Source organism: Camelina sativa, chromosome 17 (assembly GCF_030686135.1).
Source record: "Camelina sativa cultivar CO46 ecotype springtype chromosome 17, ASM3068613v1".
Classification (NCBI taxonomy): Eukaryota; Viridiplantae; Streptophyta; class Magnoliopsida; order Brassicales; family Brassicaceae; genus Camelina; species Camelina sativa.
In genome coordinates, this window is record NC_141896.1 from 27,895,239 (window position 1) to 27,912,785 (window position 17,547).

Here is a 17,547-nt window from a genome sequence, read left to right on the forward strand (position 1 = left end):
AACAAACTAAATTTAACAAAAAAATAGTCACACATACCACGTTAAAAATTAATATTAACATTTTAGCCGTTTGAATGGCTGAAAATTTTAATTATTCCTTAAGTGGCTGAAAATTTTAGTTATTCCTTTATTTACAAAACAACCACAATTTAACAAGCAAATACAATATAAATTATTAGTAATAATAAAAATTATAGACCCATGGTATAAATCTAGTATATATATATAATTAGTTGCTTATTTTGTGTGTATATATATTTTGTTGTAAAAATCCAACACTATCTATCCTTTCACATTCATCACATCCCCACTAGATAAAGAAAGATATATTTCTCTCTCTTCTCTTTCGTTTTCGCTTTCAGATTGAGTTTGACTCTTTGCCAGCCACCGCCTCTCTCCATCAATGGCGACACCATACCTCTCCCTTCAACCTCTTTAAGTAGAAACCCTTTTTGCTATCTCTTCTTCTTTCTCTTTCTCCTCTCCAATACGCATCATTTCTCAAAACCCTAGATCCACCTCTCATCTTCTTCTCTTTTATGTTCTTGTTTCTTTCTTCCATGTCCATATGGATTCTTGTAATAGTGGAAGTTTGCAATCTTCAAGCGACGACCACGAGTCTTCATCAACTGGTGCTCCACCAGATCACTCCTCTTTCTTCCTTCCTCCTTTTCAACCACCGCCTTCTTCCTCTGCCTTCTACGGCTCTTCCTCCTCCTCTTCCGCTACTTATCTAAACTTTGTAAACAATCTCATCTCCGATGACATCCTCAAACAAACCCATCTCCTCCCTCCTCCACCACCACCGCCTCCCCCTCCTCCTCCCTCTTCTTCCCGAAACCCTAGAAAACGAACAAGAGCTTCAAGAAGAGCTCCCACCACCGTTCTCACCACCGACACTTCTAACTTCCGGGCTATGGTTCAAGAATTCACCGGCGTCCCTGCCTCTCCTTTCTCCCACCCTGTCTCCTCCACTACTCGCCGTTTCGATATTTTCCGATCTCCCTCAGATCCTCTTACGTACAACCCTTTTCGTCCAATCCCTCAAAAACCTCATCATCAACCTTTGAATCCTTCATCTTCTTCTATACTCAACAATCATCACTCCACTACTTCCATGACCTTCCCAGATCTACCTCTCCCTCAGAGTCAGACTCACCAAGTTTCTACATTTCAGTCTCTTTTGTCTCATCAACATCATCATCATAACCATCAAACAACACTTTCTCCTCTCCACGAGCTTGACTCAATGAATCTCGGATCATTACAGCAAAATCACCATCCAACGGTTGATGATCATAACCATCAGCTAATGATGAGGCAGTTCTCGGAGTTTGACCGTCGGTCGGAAAAGAGACCAGAGATCCATAACAATGTCTCATCTTCTTCTTCAGCTCCGACCAAAGGCTCTTCAGGTACTACTACTACTACAACAACAACAACAACAACAGTTGATCCTTGGGTTTGCCCTACAGATTCCAATAATTAATTAAATTTCATATATACATTATTATTTTTCATAATTATAAAACCATATCTTATAATGTTTAATTCTAGTATCTTAAAATCAGATTGTAGTCACTGAGATTGAATTATTTTTTCTTATGAATGATATATTCCATCAGAATATTTATTCTTATTTCTAGTGATTATACTCTGTCTAACACGTTACGATGACCCATAATGGGGTATATGATTCTACACATGTTGTAAGTACTGTATCTAAAAAATAATGTAAGTATCTATAATGTCTAAGTTTTATACGTTACAAAATTTGGTTCTTAGGTCTTGAAGAGAATCTAATTCGGATTTGGTTCGTTGGTCTATAACGACAGTTCACACGTGTGATGTGTTTTGTTCCATCGTAACTTTGGCATATCTTTCCCCTCTATATATATTATAGGTTTTTGTAGTCTAATTAATGTTCCGGCAACTTTTATTAACTGCTCTCCATCCTTGTCTGTACGAAATAGAAAAACTAGGTCTTAGTATTTTGTCCTTTTCTTTTCAACCTAGTTAAAGTAAACAAAATACTACAAGGTGTTTTCGTGATAATTCAATAATCATCAATCATCAAGTCATCTTAATTTATTTCTTCATGTGATTTATTTCAACGTTGAAAGTAGTGTCTCACATTACTGTTACAATAGTTACATAGGTGTTCAATATTGATTTCGCCTGAATCCTGATCATGTATCAGGATTTTTGATATATATATATATAACAGTAGTTAAAATAAAATCTAAATCTAATATATACAGATGGTGTGGTATAGTTTCGGATATTGAAAAATTGAATTTACGTAAATCATATAATATTCATGAAAGATTGATCTGCATGTAAATTATAATGTTTCTAATTGTGATTGCTTTTTCCATAAACATTGGTGAATATTTTCAAGAGGTCTTTAGAATGGAATTAAAAGCGTTATATCAGATTGATTATATTGAGGTATAATGTGAATGATTTGAGTCATAAGTTTTCGGCAAACTGTTCTTCAATCATTGGATTAAGAACTACTAATATTTGCTTTGGTGAAAATAAAACTAATATTCTTTTAACTATGTAAATCAGAATATTCTGAGATAGACAAATAGTATAGAATTATAAGATTAATAAAATCACTAATAGAAAATTGTATTGTGTAACATTTCTATAAAATTTCCGGAATTCATTAATAAAGTTTAAGATAAGAGTTTTTTATCAATGAAATGCCAAAAGTAAGTTCACAAAAAAAAAAGGGTGTTCTAATCAATGAAATACCAAAAATAAGTCAACTTAACATATTTCTCTTTCCCTAGAAAGTTTGAATTTTACAACATTTAGTAACCAAAATTTTGGTCTAATATTAAATTTATATTTTCTAGACGTGTAACAAAATATTAACATAATAGATTCACTTTAGCACCCATTTTTATAACATACCAAAAGTCAATCCTACGTAAAAGTATGTTTAGGTTAAAAAAATAGTGTATCAACTCGTGTAACGTTAGGTTGTTTGTCCCTTTCTATTGCAAATTTTGCCTTTTTCTTTTTGTTGCAATTTGGACCAACGTTATACATTTTTAAATTATATAGAACTAAGTAATTAGGACCAACATATGAATGGTCCACTAGTATTATAATACTATATAACAATTGTAATCTCAGATACTCGTCGATCGTCGATCGTCTTTGAGGTTTTGTGGCTGAGATGAGATATATCACCTCTTTGTTAAGTATTTTCCATTCAAACGTACACAATATCCAGATTTCTAAACGTATAGTTCTTGGTTTTTTTTTCTTGAACATAATTATGTTAGAAACTCAATTCTTTTGGCTATGGGAAACCGGATATTCTGATTCAAATGTAAAGCACTGGTTGGTTAATTCAAAGGAACAAAAGTTCACTGCATATATTTTGTACTAATCTCTCATGATTCATGAAGAAGATGTTCGTAAAAACTGATTGCCTTTCGAAAACAAGGGTGCTGGTAAATGATGTATGTACGTAGAAGTTTAGGTATCCTGCTTAAACCCTTTTGTAATTAGTTATTAAGAAAATGAGAATATTTCGAAAAGAAACAGTGGAAATAGAAAGTGGTTACTAAACTTACATGTTAGAGAACAATGGTCACGTTTTGTTTTCTTTGATAAAGGTCAATGGACATTGAGTCATTTTCTATAAACATGAAACTAAAAAGTATTTGAACTTTGAATATATCTTTTGTTTACAAGTTGCTGAAATTTTTCTAAAGAAATAAATGTAAAGAAAAATGAAAAGGGGGTAAAAAGTCATTATTGACCAGGGAAGACGGTCATGAAACGTTAAGTTTGATTAATACACATATTAAACCTTCTATTTAGGAAGTTATCATCTCAGAATGCATTGTTTAGATTTTAGACTCAATAATATAGATACATATGTGTATGCATTTAGAAAACAATGATGAGAATTGGTCGGGGGATCAAGTTGGGTAGATATTGAGGGCACGATGAAGATATAATCATAAGCGTTTGAGGTGATTTGTGGCTCTTTCTTATTTGGAATCATTTGAAATGGCCCACGCCAGAGAATATTAATTATTTCTAGTAATTATGAGTATATATTTCATTTCATTTCATTTCAATTCGATACGACATCTCCAAAACAGGTTTACATGCACAGAAAAGATCTTCTCATCTACATGTACATAACGCGTAATTTAACTCTTTATATCGTACATGTAAGATTAATTTGATGTTTATTGAATGAAATAATGGGATAAAGAACTTGAGACCTATCGCCAAAAGCTTAAGTACGTACGTATAACAAAAAAACCAAGAGTGTGAAAAAAAAAAATGTCTCGAACCTTTACCTTAATCTAGTGGAGACCTTGCCTATTGATTGGGGCCACAGCAAATGCGAAGACGTAAAATGTTTTTTGTTTGTCTTAAGTTTTGCGACGGCGACTACTGCGAGAGATAGAAAAAAATAGTTGATACCGTAGTGATGGGTGAAGAGTAACAATGTAACATCAATGTTCTCTAGCTAACAACATACTTAATTGGATACATAGCTAGACTATATAGTAAAAAAAAAACAAAGAAAAAACCATAAGAACCTTACTTAAACCTCACCAATTGTGATTTTTCTTTACTGCTTTCAATTTACTAAATCTCACTCAAAACAGTCTTAATTGTATCTGTTGTACTAACGTTTGACTGATTTTGGCTCGTGGGACATACTTTTTTCTTTTGGGTTTCTTTGGACCCAAATCTTTTTTTGCTTACTTGTCCTAGGCTTGCTTCTTAGCGTATGAAGCCATGTGATCTCGTAGCTTGAGGCTAACCATACACGCGCGTTGTGATTTCCTTGGTAGACTTTGTTTGTCCATCATCTGCTAAATCTTAGCACACTTCGAGTTAGTTGATCCAGCTTCCGTAACATCATACGTCCCATCTAGAATTTACGTCATTTCTACTTATGTGTGACTCCCTTAGTCCTTTTGACCAATGCAAAAACCACCCTATCATGGTCTTCTATCACTTTTTGTGGGCATTGTCTTCACTATATATGCGTATCACGTAGCATATAAGTATAACATCTCGACTTATCTGGTTTTTAATTTTACATCAATGGTAAATGCCAGCTTATACAATTAGTTTAACTTTGTTTCAATTTTGGCTTAGGGCACACTGAGGTTTATGCATTTTTAACAAACAGAACACTCAAAACTTACTTGTTTCAACTTAATAAGTATTATATTAGTACATTTTCTCATTATTAAATATTAAAACTAGAAAATCTACATTAGAGTTAGTTTAGTTCTACTTGTTTTATATATAATATATGAATATCTTATATACGAGAAACATAAACCAAATTACCTTAATCGGCTTCGATTTTTACAAATGTAATAAGTTGTCAAAAGAGAAAACTAACGTAGTAGCGTAAGAAGATTATTTGCGTAAAAACCTGAAAGAAAGAAAAATATAAAAGTAAGTTGCATCAAAGTTAGAGCTGGTTTCCCATGATTAAAACTTAAAAGAGTTATGCCACAATTGGGCCATTATTTTTGTCTGCCTTATTGCTCTGTCTACTGAACTTCAACAACAACCCCACTTGTGTTTTCCACTCCCCTTCACTCATTTTACTCTTGCTTTTTCTAGTTTAAGAGAACTTAGAGAAGAGAATATATACACCATGTTAAATTCTCTGGAAATATTAAATTTTTGTCGTTTAGAAACTAGGTTTTTTTGTACCGGACGGTCCAGTGGTTCTCTGTCCTAGATACAACTGATGTTGGTTTGTCCGGAACTTTTTGGAAAAAGAAAATTTAATATAGGAAACCTAGTTCACAAGATATGCTATCATAAGTGAATTTATGCGATGAGTGCAATTTTCTCGATCATAAATGTTTTTTGTTGTTGTAATGTAAAATTCATGATTAGTTTGTATGTTGTTTAATATTTGGTATTGCTATAATATGTTCCATTGGTTGTGTTTCCTGTTAGCTTCTGCTGTTTCCGATCCAACCATTTATTTAAGACCATAAAGATATAAAATCTTCATCTTTTAGAAGCCTCAACCTGCACTGCATCTTCCAAGAACTTCCACCTTTCATGGGCCACAGGCGAACAGCCACACACTGTTAATCTGTTCAACATTTAGAAGCCTCAACCTACTTCTCCGGCCCAATAAAGATGCGATTCGATTGTTTTAGACGATTTTTATATTTTCATTATAAAAAATATCCATTACTAGATGAGTACCTGCACTACATGCGGGTTTGTTTATATCTATACTAGATGAGAACCCGTCCAATGTGTGGGTTTAAAGTTTTATAAATTAAATTAAATTTAATAAAAATATATTAAAATTTGTAATATGTTATTTATAAATTTTATTTTTATAATAGTACACTGATTTATATCCATTTAGAAATCTTTTATGTATGTTATTAGAAAGTATATTTTTACACCTATATATACTCTATGTTACAAATATATTCTTTATCACCACCTAGAAAATGTCTATATGAATACATTAAGCCAACTATTTTACTTTCACTTCTGCATAGTTTTTTAATTACTAAAATTGATGGCTCAAAAACATTTTGAAAAAAATATATATTGCATAATATACTAATCAATGATGTATCATTACAATAATGTATGACAACCATGGAGAAAACCTCGGCTCCGCCTTTATCCCTTATGGAAAGAACCTTGCGTCCAACCTTCTCCACCATGAAGAGAACCTTGGCTCTGCCTTCCTCCCTTGGGGAGATAATCTTGCGTCCAACCTCCTCCACCTTCCTCCCTTGGGGAGATAACCTTGGGGAGATAACCTTCTCCACCATAGAGAGAACCTTGGATCTGCCCTCCTCCGGTGTGGAGAGAACATGTTCACGCCTTTTTGCTATCTTAAAATGGCTTGCTCCGACAACCAATGAAATGAAAAACCTTTTTCTAATGTCACAAAATCTTTTGATAGTTACTAATATTAAATTTCCCATTGTATTGGTAGAAATGTCTTTGACACACCATGATGTAGCCTCTGTCTCTGTAACGCCTCAACCGCCACCTTGCTTATTGAGCCCATGTCCACTCTCAGTCCATGGACCCACCTTCCTGAGTGGGCCTTACATCTATTCCCGGCCCGTGGACCAATCCATATTCGATGGTCGGTTTATTACGTCTGACAGGCTTTAAAAACTTGTTTATTGATCCTACAAATCAACAAATGATCTTTGCCTGCGTTTTGTCCTCACTCTCACAGTTCCGACAATCACTTCCAGGAAGATCACCCATCATGAAGTTCTCTCAGGACTCTTGACTAAAAAAATAAGTGCATTTTGGTGACATATGTGGCCAAATCCATTCTTTTAAACCTTTCCGCAAACGTAGGTGTTACAGTCTTTAAGCTCTTATGGATCTACCAACAATGATTTATGTTTTTCCAATATATCTATCTATGTTTGTTGTAAACTTGTATTTGATTAGCCTATTTTATTCATCTATTAGGTTGATGAGCTTCTACTCGTTATCTCCCTTTGGGATTGAATGAATAACGGTAACAATTATGTTTCCAAAAAAAAGTAGGATTTATGACCAACCAATCAAAGTTGATAAATTAGAAGATAATTAATTTGACATAATTAAAAAAAACAATAAAAAATTATAAGCACGGTAATATATGAATCTCAAATAATTCAAAGATTAAAATATAAAATAAATAAAATAATCTAAAAATACTACAATATTTTTAAAATTTCAGTATTAGGAAAAGAAGACGCATATATTAATCCTTTTTTGGGTCAACATATTATTCTTACATATTCCTAACTGAAAAAAAAAAAGAGAAAGTAGCAGAAAAATTTGGTTTTTAAAAATAAGAAAAATTTACATTCCCATTAAAAAATATTTCCCAATTAAACAAAATTGGAAGCAATGTTCATGAATAAATTATTTAAATATGAAAAAATCTATTTTTATATAGAAGTGAGTATTTACAAAATTTAGAATTAATAATTAACTGTATATTTTTCTTAATTTCTTTTTCTATTTTTTTGTAGAATTAATACCTTAAAATTAAAAATAAGTAAATTATATTATAATTTTGAATTTTATGAATATATATATATATATATATAATCTCCTTATAATTATTTAAAAAACTTTGTATTTTTAAAATTCTCTAATTTTTTATAATTATCCTTTAATATTATTATTATTTTATTAAACAAATTATTTTGTTTTTGTTGTAATCAAAAAAATTCCTCTTATTGAATATTAACTTGACACATGTCAAAATCTCATATTGATAACTTGACACATGTCAAAATCTTGTTAATGGCTAACTTTCAAAACCCAACTTTATATAATAAAATATATATATTTATTGCAATACTTTCTTTGCTTCTTATATTTTCATATTTAAAAGATTAAAATTATATATTAACAAACAAAACTAAGATTTTTTTTTTGTGTGGAGGCATAGAATACTAAATTTTGTTTAAAGTTAAATCTTATTCTAAAGTGATTTTTGTAGCCGAAAACTATTAGCATATTTTTTTTACGAAGTAAAATAATCATATCATTTGCACATTTGATTGGTAGATAAAAACATTTAAACATCCTACAATTCTTGTCTAAAAATTAAGTATTTAGATATATTTGTATTTAAACTTCTCAACAAAATACTATGAGATTCTCAAATTCTCTTTTATCAAAAAAAAATTTCATGCAACTTGGTTAACTCTTTAATGGTTATAATTAAGATACACAACTTCCCTTCCTGCTAGCTATTCAATTTCTAGAATATAACTCTAGAATTTAATTTAATTTAATTTTCTTCTTTTCTCTTTGTATTTTCCTTAACCAACATTATATCATTGATTTAACTATATTTCATTCTATAGTGAACAAAACTCCAATCTTTTTCATAAATACAATTTTTTTTTTAATGACACACTTTCATGAATTTCTCTACAATATTAACTAAATTCTCAGTCACTGCTGCAACCTTTCAAATTATTGAGAAAATTCTAACGCCTAAAACATATGTTCATATCTTCATGGTTTACCCTAAGAGGACGAAGCAAATCTTTGGTTTTATTCTCGTTACATTTTTATCTTTTCGTGATGCATCTACTTACTTAAAGAATATATCAACATATTCTAAGCCTCTCTAAATTTCTTATATAAATAGTAAAATTGTTTGTGTTATGAAAAAGAATAAAAAACATGGAAGATGTTTCAAATTCCTCTTTAATTTTAAATATGTTTGCTTTTAGTTTAGGTGCTTTTAATTTGGGTAGGCAATGGCTCTCTCTCTACTGCTGACATGTCACTCATATGGAGAGAGTTGAGCAACTTTCATTGTATAGATTTCCTATAACATGTTATTTTTTTATGGATGGGTACTTTGATATACGGTTTCGTTGTTTTTTTTTTTGGTTTTTTTTTATGAAAACTGAAACTATATAAAAACAATATCTAACTGTTTGGTTTAGTTTTTTTTGGTCAGTTTACATTTTATCAATTTACAGAAACTGAGACTATATTAAATTAAAAAGCTGTAAATCAGTTCCGTTTTGGTTATTTTGGTTTATTCCATGATTGTCAACAAATATTGTTGCATAACATGCATGAGCACATTTACCCTTATAAAATAAGATTCTCTTGAAGTGTTATTAGATTCATAATATTCCATCTAAGCACCATTTACTCAAATAAATATGTTACTTCTCATTTCGCAAACCTCACCCATCAAAAAATATCTAAGGAATCAGATCTCTTTACTCAGGATTTCTAGTTTACTAGATTAGAATCCGTCTGATATGACGGTTTTAAAATTATTCAATAAAATTAATTTTAACAAAAAAAAATATTAATCATACCAGCTATATATATATATATGAAACGACTGATCTTTTTTTTTTAAAAAAATAATAAATAATAAATAATAATATAATAAATAATCTACAACTAGTGACCTCATACCCACTAGCCACCTAAACACAAACACATTCAACAGCGGAAATAACCAACCAATATTTAATAATAATCTAATAATAAAATATAACCATATTCCAACATAATCAATATCCAAAACAACAGGAATCATAGAACCAGCAACCTAGCAATGTTCTAATGACCCAACTTTAGCAACCTAGCAATGCCAGACAACATAAAACCGAGTCCCTAGAACATCCTCCTCTTCATTGCCTTGATTCCACGATCACACTTTGCCTTTACCTGCACCACAAACACATATTGCAATGCATGAGTATTTTAAAAACACTCATTAAGGCAATCCTCCCATCTACTGGGCTATACACACAAGCAATAGAGACATCTCTAACCATCAAACAACATTCAACAATCAACAATAACAAACCAGGACTCTGCATTGACTGATACCAACATGCAGCGACCAACACCAGGTAGAGGTTGCGTCGACCGACGCAAGATCTGCGTCGACCGATGCAAGGTTAACTTGCATCGACCGACGCATGCTCGACATAACACGAAAACCCTAGAGTTTACGCGCCGTCCTCGCATCTGCATCGACCGACGCACAAAGTGCATCGACCGATGCAATGCCGAGCATCATTTTCCTCCGAAGCTTCTCGCCAGATCTTCATTCCTGCAACCACGAAACTCGATCCCAAGCCACAAGAAAGCTTCCCAACATCCCAAATAACAATCTAACCAGCCTAACAACACATAACAAGCAAATCAGAGAGATCTCTAGCTTAGATAAGCCATAGTCATGCACTTACCTTTGCCACAGAAGAATCTGAACCTTAAACAAACAAGAACAAGCCTCTAGGAAGCTCCTACAGCGATCCCAGCTACAGATCTCTACAGGAACGCCTCCAATCTCCCAGAATTCTCAAGAACACTCAGGAACAACTTTTCTCTCTTTCTCTTTTCTCAAAAACGGCCACACAACCACGAATGAGACAAAAACTCGCATCTAAGGGTTTTCCTTAACCCAAAACGCAGCATTTGACTTAAGTTAAAACGCACAGAATTGAACATGCATCGACTGATGCACCATCTGCATCGACCGATGCAACTCCCAAACAGGGATTCCGGTTCATGGATGTTACAATTCTCCCCCACCAAACTAGATTCGTCCTCGAATCTCGAACAACCATCAGCCAAGGACTCCCGTGCAACCGTCTCCACGGCCCGCACTCCTCCGACTGATCCACAGAAGGTCACCTCTAGGCGATAGACTCACGCTCCAGGCGTCATTTGCTCTCGACTTTTGGACTTTCCTTTACTCATAGGCCTAAACCTTGAGTTTTTATTGGGTCCTCATCAGACCCAAGTCTGCATGCCATAATGTTGGCTCCTCATCGGGCCTAGACCCGCATGCCATAATATATAAGGAAAATCCAACTCGTCTCTCGGGTTGCCACCCTACAGCGCGCCCCCGGATCGTCATCCGAAGTCGATATACCTGTGACAACCCGTCCCGCGGACCCTACTAGCCCACCGCTAGCCGCCCCAACGGACCGTCCGTGGACCCCACTAGCCCACCGCTAGCTGGCCCAACAGACCCCAAGCTGGCCCTGCAGGGCATCGATCCTAACCCATCACTGTGGATATCCCAATCCACCAGTAGGTTTGGTGCACCAGGCGTTCCTCGAACCCTGGTCCCCACCCTTTAACAACCTTCCCACAGGATAAGTATCCACCAATTGATCTGCAGGTCAATTGGTGACAGTTTGTCCAGTGGGAAGGTTGTTAAAGGTTGGGGACCAGGGTTCGAGGAACGCCTGGCGCACCAATAACCTACTGGTGGATTGGGATATCCACAGTGATGGGTTAGGATCGATGCCCTGCAGGGCCAGCTTGGAGTCTGTTGGGCCGGCTGGCGGTGGGCTAGTGGGGTCCACGGACGGTCCGTTGGGGCAGCTAGCGGTGGGCTAGTGGGGTCCGCGGGACGGGTTATCATAATACCAACCATATTCCCAAGTCACAAAGTCTCTGAATATGGTAGTACTAGGAGAACCTAAGTCCCCCAAGAGTCGCGAGCAAACGATTCTGAACACGTTTGAGTCCTATCCCTATCCAGGTTTCTTTCCCGTGGCTCGCGTAAAACATCTCAATGTCCTACCAACCACATATCCCCTCACTGGAATACCACATGACCACACAAGGATCATATACATGCCACAAGGGCCGCCACAAAGGCCAGACAAATGTCCTAAAGAGGACCGCTACCAAGGCCAAACAAATGTCCTAAAGAGGACCGCCACCAAGGCCAAACAAATGTCCTAAAGAGGACCGCCAGCAAGGCCAAACAAATGTCCTAAAGAGGACCGTCACAAAGACACTCTGGCTAAAAAGCCCGTCACAAAGACCATCTGTCCCGAAGGACCGTCACAAAGACCATCTGTCCCAAAGGACCGTTACAAAGACCATCTGTCCCAAAGGACCGTCACAAAGACACTCTGGCTAAACAGCCCGCCACAAAAGCCAAACAAATATCCTAAAGAGGACCGCCACCAAGGCCAAACAAATGTCCTAAAGAGAACCGCCACCAAGGCCAAACAAATGTCCTAAAGAGGACCGTCACAAAGACACTCTGGCTAAAAAGTCCGTCACAAAGACCACACAATGTCTAAAAAGACTGCCACACATGGCACACTGACTCAAAAGTCCGCCACTAAGGCCACACACAAGCCCCTCCAAGGCTCTCTACCGCTAAAATGGACAAATTCCAACTCCCGTAAAACTTTCCATATTTAGCACTTTCCATTTTTGGAAACTTTCCACTTTTGGAAACTTCTATTTCAGGAAACTTTCCTCCAAAACCCCGCCTCATGGAAACTTTGTATCCCGAACACCACCTCATCTTGTTACTGAGTTGCACAACCAACCACCCCAAGCGACCGAGTAATAAGAGAGATGGGCTGGAATACTCCACTCCCGCTCCAGCCACGGATTACAGATGGGACCAGGCTAAACAAGCTCAAGTCGCGGCTTGCTTCTCATACCACTTCTTGAACTTTGCCTTCATATTTGCCTCAGGCTCCCAAGTCTGCTCCTCAACACCATCACAGTCCCACAGGACTCTCATCAAAGGAATCTTCTTCTTCCAAAGTTCCTTGATCCTCCTCTCAAGAACCCTCACTGGTCTCGCCTCCAAAGTCATGTTAGGCTGAAGATCCTCAGGAATCGTAGCCAACACCTGCTCACCCTCACGTAGACACTTCCGCAACATAGACACATGGAAAACCTTATGGAATGCACGCATCACCTCAGGTAACTCCAATCTATATGCTACTGGTCCAACCCGCTCAATCACACTGAATGGACCCATATACATCGGACTCAACTTAGTCTCTGACAATGACCTGTTCGGACCCCGCAACATGGCCATCTTGAGGTACACTCTGTCTCCTACCTGAAACTCAAGATCTCTCCTCCTCTTATCAGCATAACTCCTCTGCCTATCCTGAGCCTCCTTCATGTTCAGCTTGAGAACCCGAATCTTCTCTAAGGTCTCCTGAACAAAACTAGCACCAAACATGCTCCTCTCCCCCACCTGAGTTCAGCATAATGGTGTACGACATGGTCTCCCATACAAAGCCTCATAAGGAGCCATCTTAATACTCGCCTGATAACTGTTGTTGTAAGCAAACTCTACCAAGTTCAGGTGATCTGCCCAATGGCCACCCCAATCTAACACACACGTCCTCAGCAAATCCTCCAGCGTCTGGATCGTCCTCTCAGACTGTCCATCTGTCTGGGGATGATAAGCTGTACTCATATGCACCTTAGTGCCCATCTCTGCCTGAAATGCCTTCCAGAATACCGAAGTGAACTTAGAATCCCTGTCAGACACAATGCTCGCTGGCACCCCATGCAATCTGACTATCTCTCTCACATACTTCTTTGCCAAGACCGCTGCTCCATCAGTCTTCTTAATGGCCAGAAGATGTACTGACTTAGTCAACCGGTCCACAATGACCCAAATAGCATCAAAGGTCCGTGACACTGGCAATCCTACCACAAAATCCATGGTGATCATATCCCACTTCCACTCAGGAATGGGTAAACTCTTCAGTAAACCGCCAGGAACCTGATGCTCAGCCTTCACTAGCTGACACACATCACACCTCGAAACCCAACTAGCCACGTCTTTCTTCATCCCGACCCAATGATAGTACCTCTTGAGTTCACGGTACATCTTAGTCGTTCCTGGATGAATGGACAACTTGCTCGCATGAGCCTCTCTCAGAATCTCCTGCCTCAACTCCTCATCCTTGGGAACACAAACCCGACCGTGCACCAAGATAGTACCATTATCTGAGACCTGATACTCTGAATCCACATCCTTAGAGGCATTCACCAGCCCCAAATCCTTCTCCTGAGCCAACCGCACCCTACTCAGAAGATCTGCTCTATCTACTGCTTCCAAGCCCAACGGTTCCTGTGAAACAACACATAAGCTCAAAGCACTGATCTCCCCTACCAGAGACTCCATCTCCTGCTCCTGAGCCAAAGCAATCCTCTTCCGACTCAGAGCATCTGCAACCGTGTTAGCCTTACCAGGATGATAGGCTATCTCCAAATCATAATCCGCCACAAGCTCCATCCACCGCCTCTGTCTCAAATTCAACTCAGGCTGAGTGAATATATACTTCAGGCTCTTATGATCTGTGAACACCTGTACCTTTGCACCATAAAGATAAGATCTCCAAATCTTCAGGGCAAAAACTATAGTACCCATCTCCAAATCATGAGTAGGATAGTTGCCTTCATGCACCCTCAACTGCCGCGAAGCATAGGCAATCACCTTCCCATGCTGCATCAGAACACACCCCAAACCAACTCTAGATGCATCTGTATAAACCACATAGGATTCTCCCTGCTCAGGCAAAGCCAACACTGGCGCAGTAGTCAACATCTCCTTCAGGCTTGCAAAGCCTTCCTCACACTCTTCTGACCAGATAAAAGGAACATCCTTCCCTGTCAACTTAGTCATAGGACGTGCTCTGTTTGCTAACCCCTGCATAAATCTCCTGTAGTAACCTGCCAATCCAAGAAAACTCCTGATCTCTGTGGCATTTTGCGGTCTAGGCCAATCCCTGATAGCCTGAATCTTTTCTGGATCTACTGAAACCCCCTCAGCAGAAACAATGTGACCTAGGAAGCCCATCTCACGCTGCCAAAAACTGCACTTGCTCAACTTAGCAAACAACTTCTGCTCCCGCAGCTTCTCCATAACTGCCCTCAAATGCACTACATGCTCTTCAGGACTCTTAGAATAAACCAGGATATCGTCGATGAAAATGATGACAGACACATCCAGAAACTCCTGATACACACTGTTCATCAATCTCATAAACGCTGCTGGCGCGTTAGTCAACCCGAAAGGCATAACCACAAACTCCTAGTGCCCATACCTCGTCCTGAAAGCAGTCTTACTCACATCTGCCTAATCTATCGGTATCTGATGATAACCCGACGCTAGATCTACCTTAGAGAACCAAGTAGCACCCCTCTACTGATCCAACAACTCATCGATCCTAGGAAGGGGGTACTTGTTCTTCACAGTGACCCGGTTCAAACCCCGATAATCTATACACAACCTGAAACTCCCATCCTTCTTCTTCACAAACAACCCCGGCGCTCCACACGGTGATACACTAGGACGGATGAATCCCTTACTCAACAAATCCTCTAGCTGCTTCTTCAGCTCTGCCATCTCTGCTGGAGCCATTCTGTAAGGAGCCTTGGATAACGGTGTCGTCCCCGGTTCCAGTTCAATGGTAAAAGGATCCGACTGAGATGGTGGTAATCCCTGCAAAGACTGAAACACATCCTCAAACTCCTCCACTACTGGAATACCGGTAACCGTAGACTTCCCCACTGACTCTGGCATAGATATAGTAACTAGATAAGCCTCACGGCCCTTCTCGATCATCTTCCCAGCCTGAATGGCTGAGATCACGAGACTCCCCAAAGTCGGTCTAATACCCTGAAAACCCAACTTCCCTCCTGAACGCTCAAACTCCACACTACCCCGATAGCAATCCAAATGCACCCTATGCCGATGCAACCAATCCATCCCGAGAATAACATCATATAGCTCCACTGGACTGATAAGCAAATCAGCTGGCCACGACTCTCCTGCGATCTGAATATCAATTCCTCTATCCCGTCCAATCACTCTCACGAACTCACCTCCCGCAACCCTGACAACTCATGCACGCTCTCCAGGATCCCCGCTGATCCCCGCACACTCTGCACATTCCGGAGTAATGAAGCTATGAGAAGCTCCATAATCAAACATAACATGGGACTTAAACCCGCCCACCAACAAGGTCCCTACACAAACCTCATGTGTTGAGAACCTAACACTTTATCACAGGAAAACATAAAATCTGAACCTACTAGAAATTCACAAAGCTTAAGTACCAGAAATTATACCTATGATCGCCCCGGCACTGGTTCCACCAGGCTCTGCTGTCGTGTAAGCACGTGGCGTCTGCTCAATCTGTGCCACCTGCTGACCTCCAGGCTGCACCTGCTGCAATGCTGCCACTGCTGCCGGCTGCAACTTGGGACAAAAAGGCCTGATGTGCCCTGTCTCCCTACAATGATAACATACCCGAGGTCCTGTCGTCGGAACACTCCTCTTGGGACAACTAGCAACCCCGTGATCCTTGCTCCCACAACCGAAGCAACCCGCACCACTCGGCTTCTGCGTAGCCTCCCACTTCCTCTTGGTTCCCTGAGCATGCTTACCGCCCCTGCTAGAACCACCCTGCTGCTGAGCCTTACTAGTCTGAACTGCTGGAGCTACCGCCACTGACTGTACCCGGATATCCTCCTCAATCTCTGCTGTAGTCTCAACCAGCTCTGCACGCGTAGCATAACTCCGCCCTCTACAGTGAACTCTCAACTCATCACGTAGAGCCCTCAAAAACCTCATGATCTGAGTCTCCTCAGACTCCAAAGCCCGACCCCCATAACAAAGAAGTCGACTGAACTCCAAGTCCAGCTCCCACACTGACCGTGTCCCCTGAGACAACTGAAGGAACTGCACCTCCAACCGATCCAATGCCTCTCTAGGAAAAAACTTGCGGTTAAACTCCAAGAAGAAGTCAGCCCAAGTCATCTCCCGCTGCACTCTATTTGCAGTCACTGATCTCACCACAACTCAGCATCACCACTCAAATAGTAGACCCCTATGTCCACCCAAAACTCCTCAGGACATCCCAGAATATGGAAGTTACGTTCCACACTCGTCCTCCACGCATCCGCAACAGTAGGATCTGTACCACCCGAAAACCTCTCAGTGAACATATCCTTCATCTCCTTGAGCATAGACAAATAACGTCTATGTGCTCCCACATCCGCAACCACTGGCTGCCGCTCCTCTGCCACCACTGGTGGCACTACCTGAGCCTGAGCCAGTACCACTGGTGGTAACCGCTCTAACACCTGTGCTAGCATAGCCGCAAAGTCAGTACCAGGGACTCCACCCGCTGGGACTCCCACACCCGGAACCCGAGCATCACCGGCCACTGGAGCATCAACACCGCCCCC

The 17,547-nt window shown here is 38.9% G+C and overlaps 1 protein-coding gene across 1 annotated transcript; it reads left to right on the forward strand.

The window, feature by feature from the left end:
- The first annotated feature begins 299 nt into the window (after positions 1–299).
- LOC104773182 (uncharacterized) lies at positions 300–1,639 on the forward strand. The gene has a single exon (XM_010497759.3). It carries the CDS (start codon positions 569–571, stop codon positions 1,487–1,489), a length of 921 nt encoding a protein of 306 aa, XP_010496061.2. The 5' UTR covers positions 300–568; the 3' UTR covers positions 1,490–1,639.
- Positions 1,640–17,547: the final 15,908 nt, after the last annotated feature.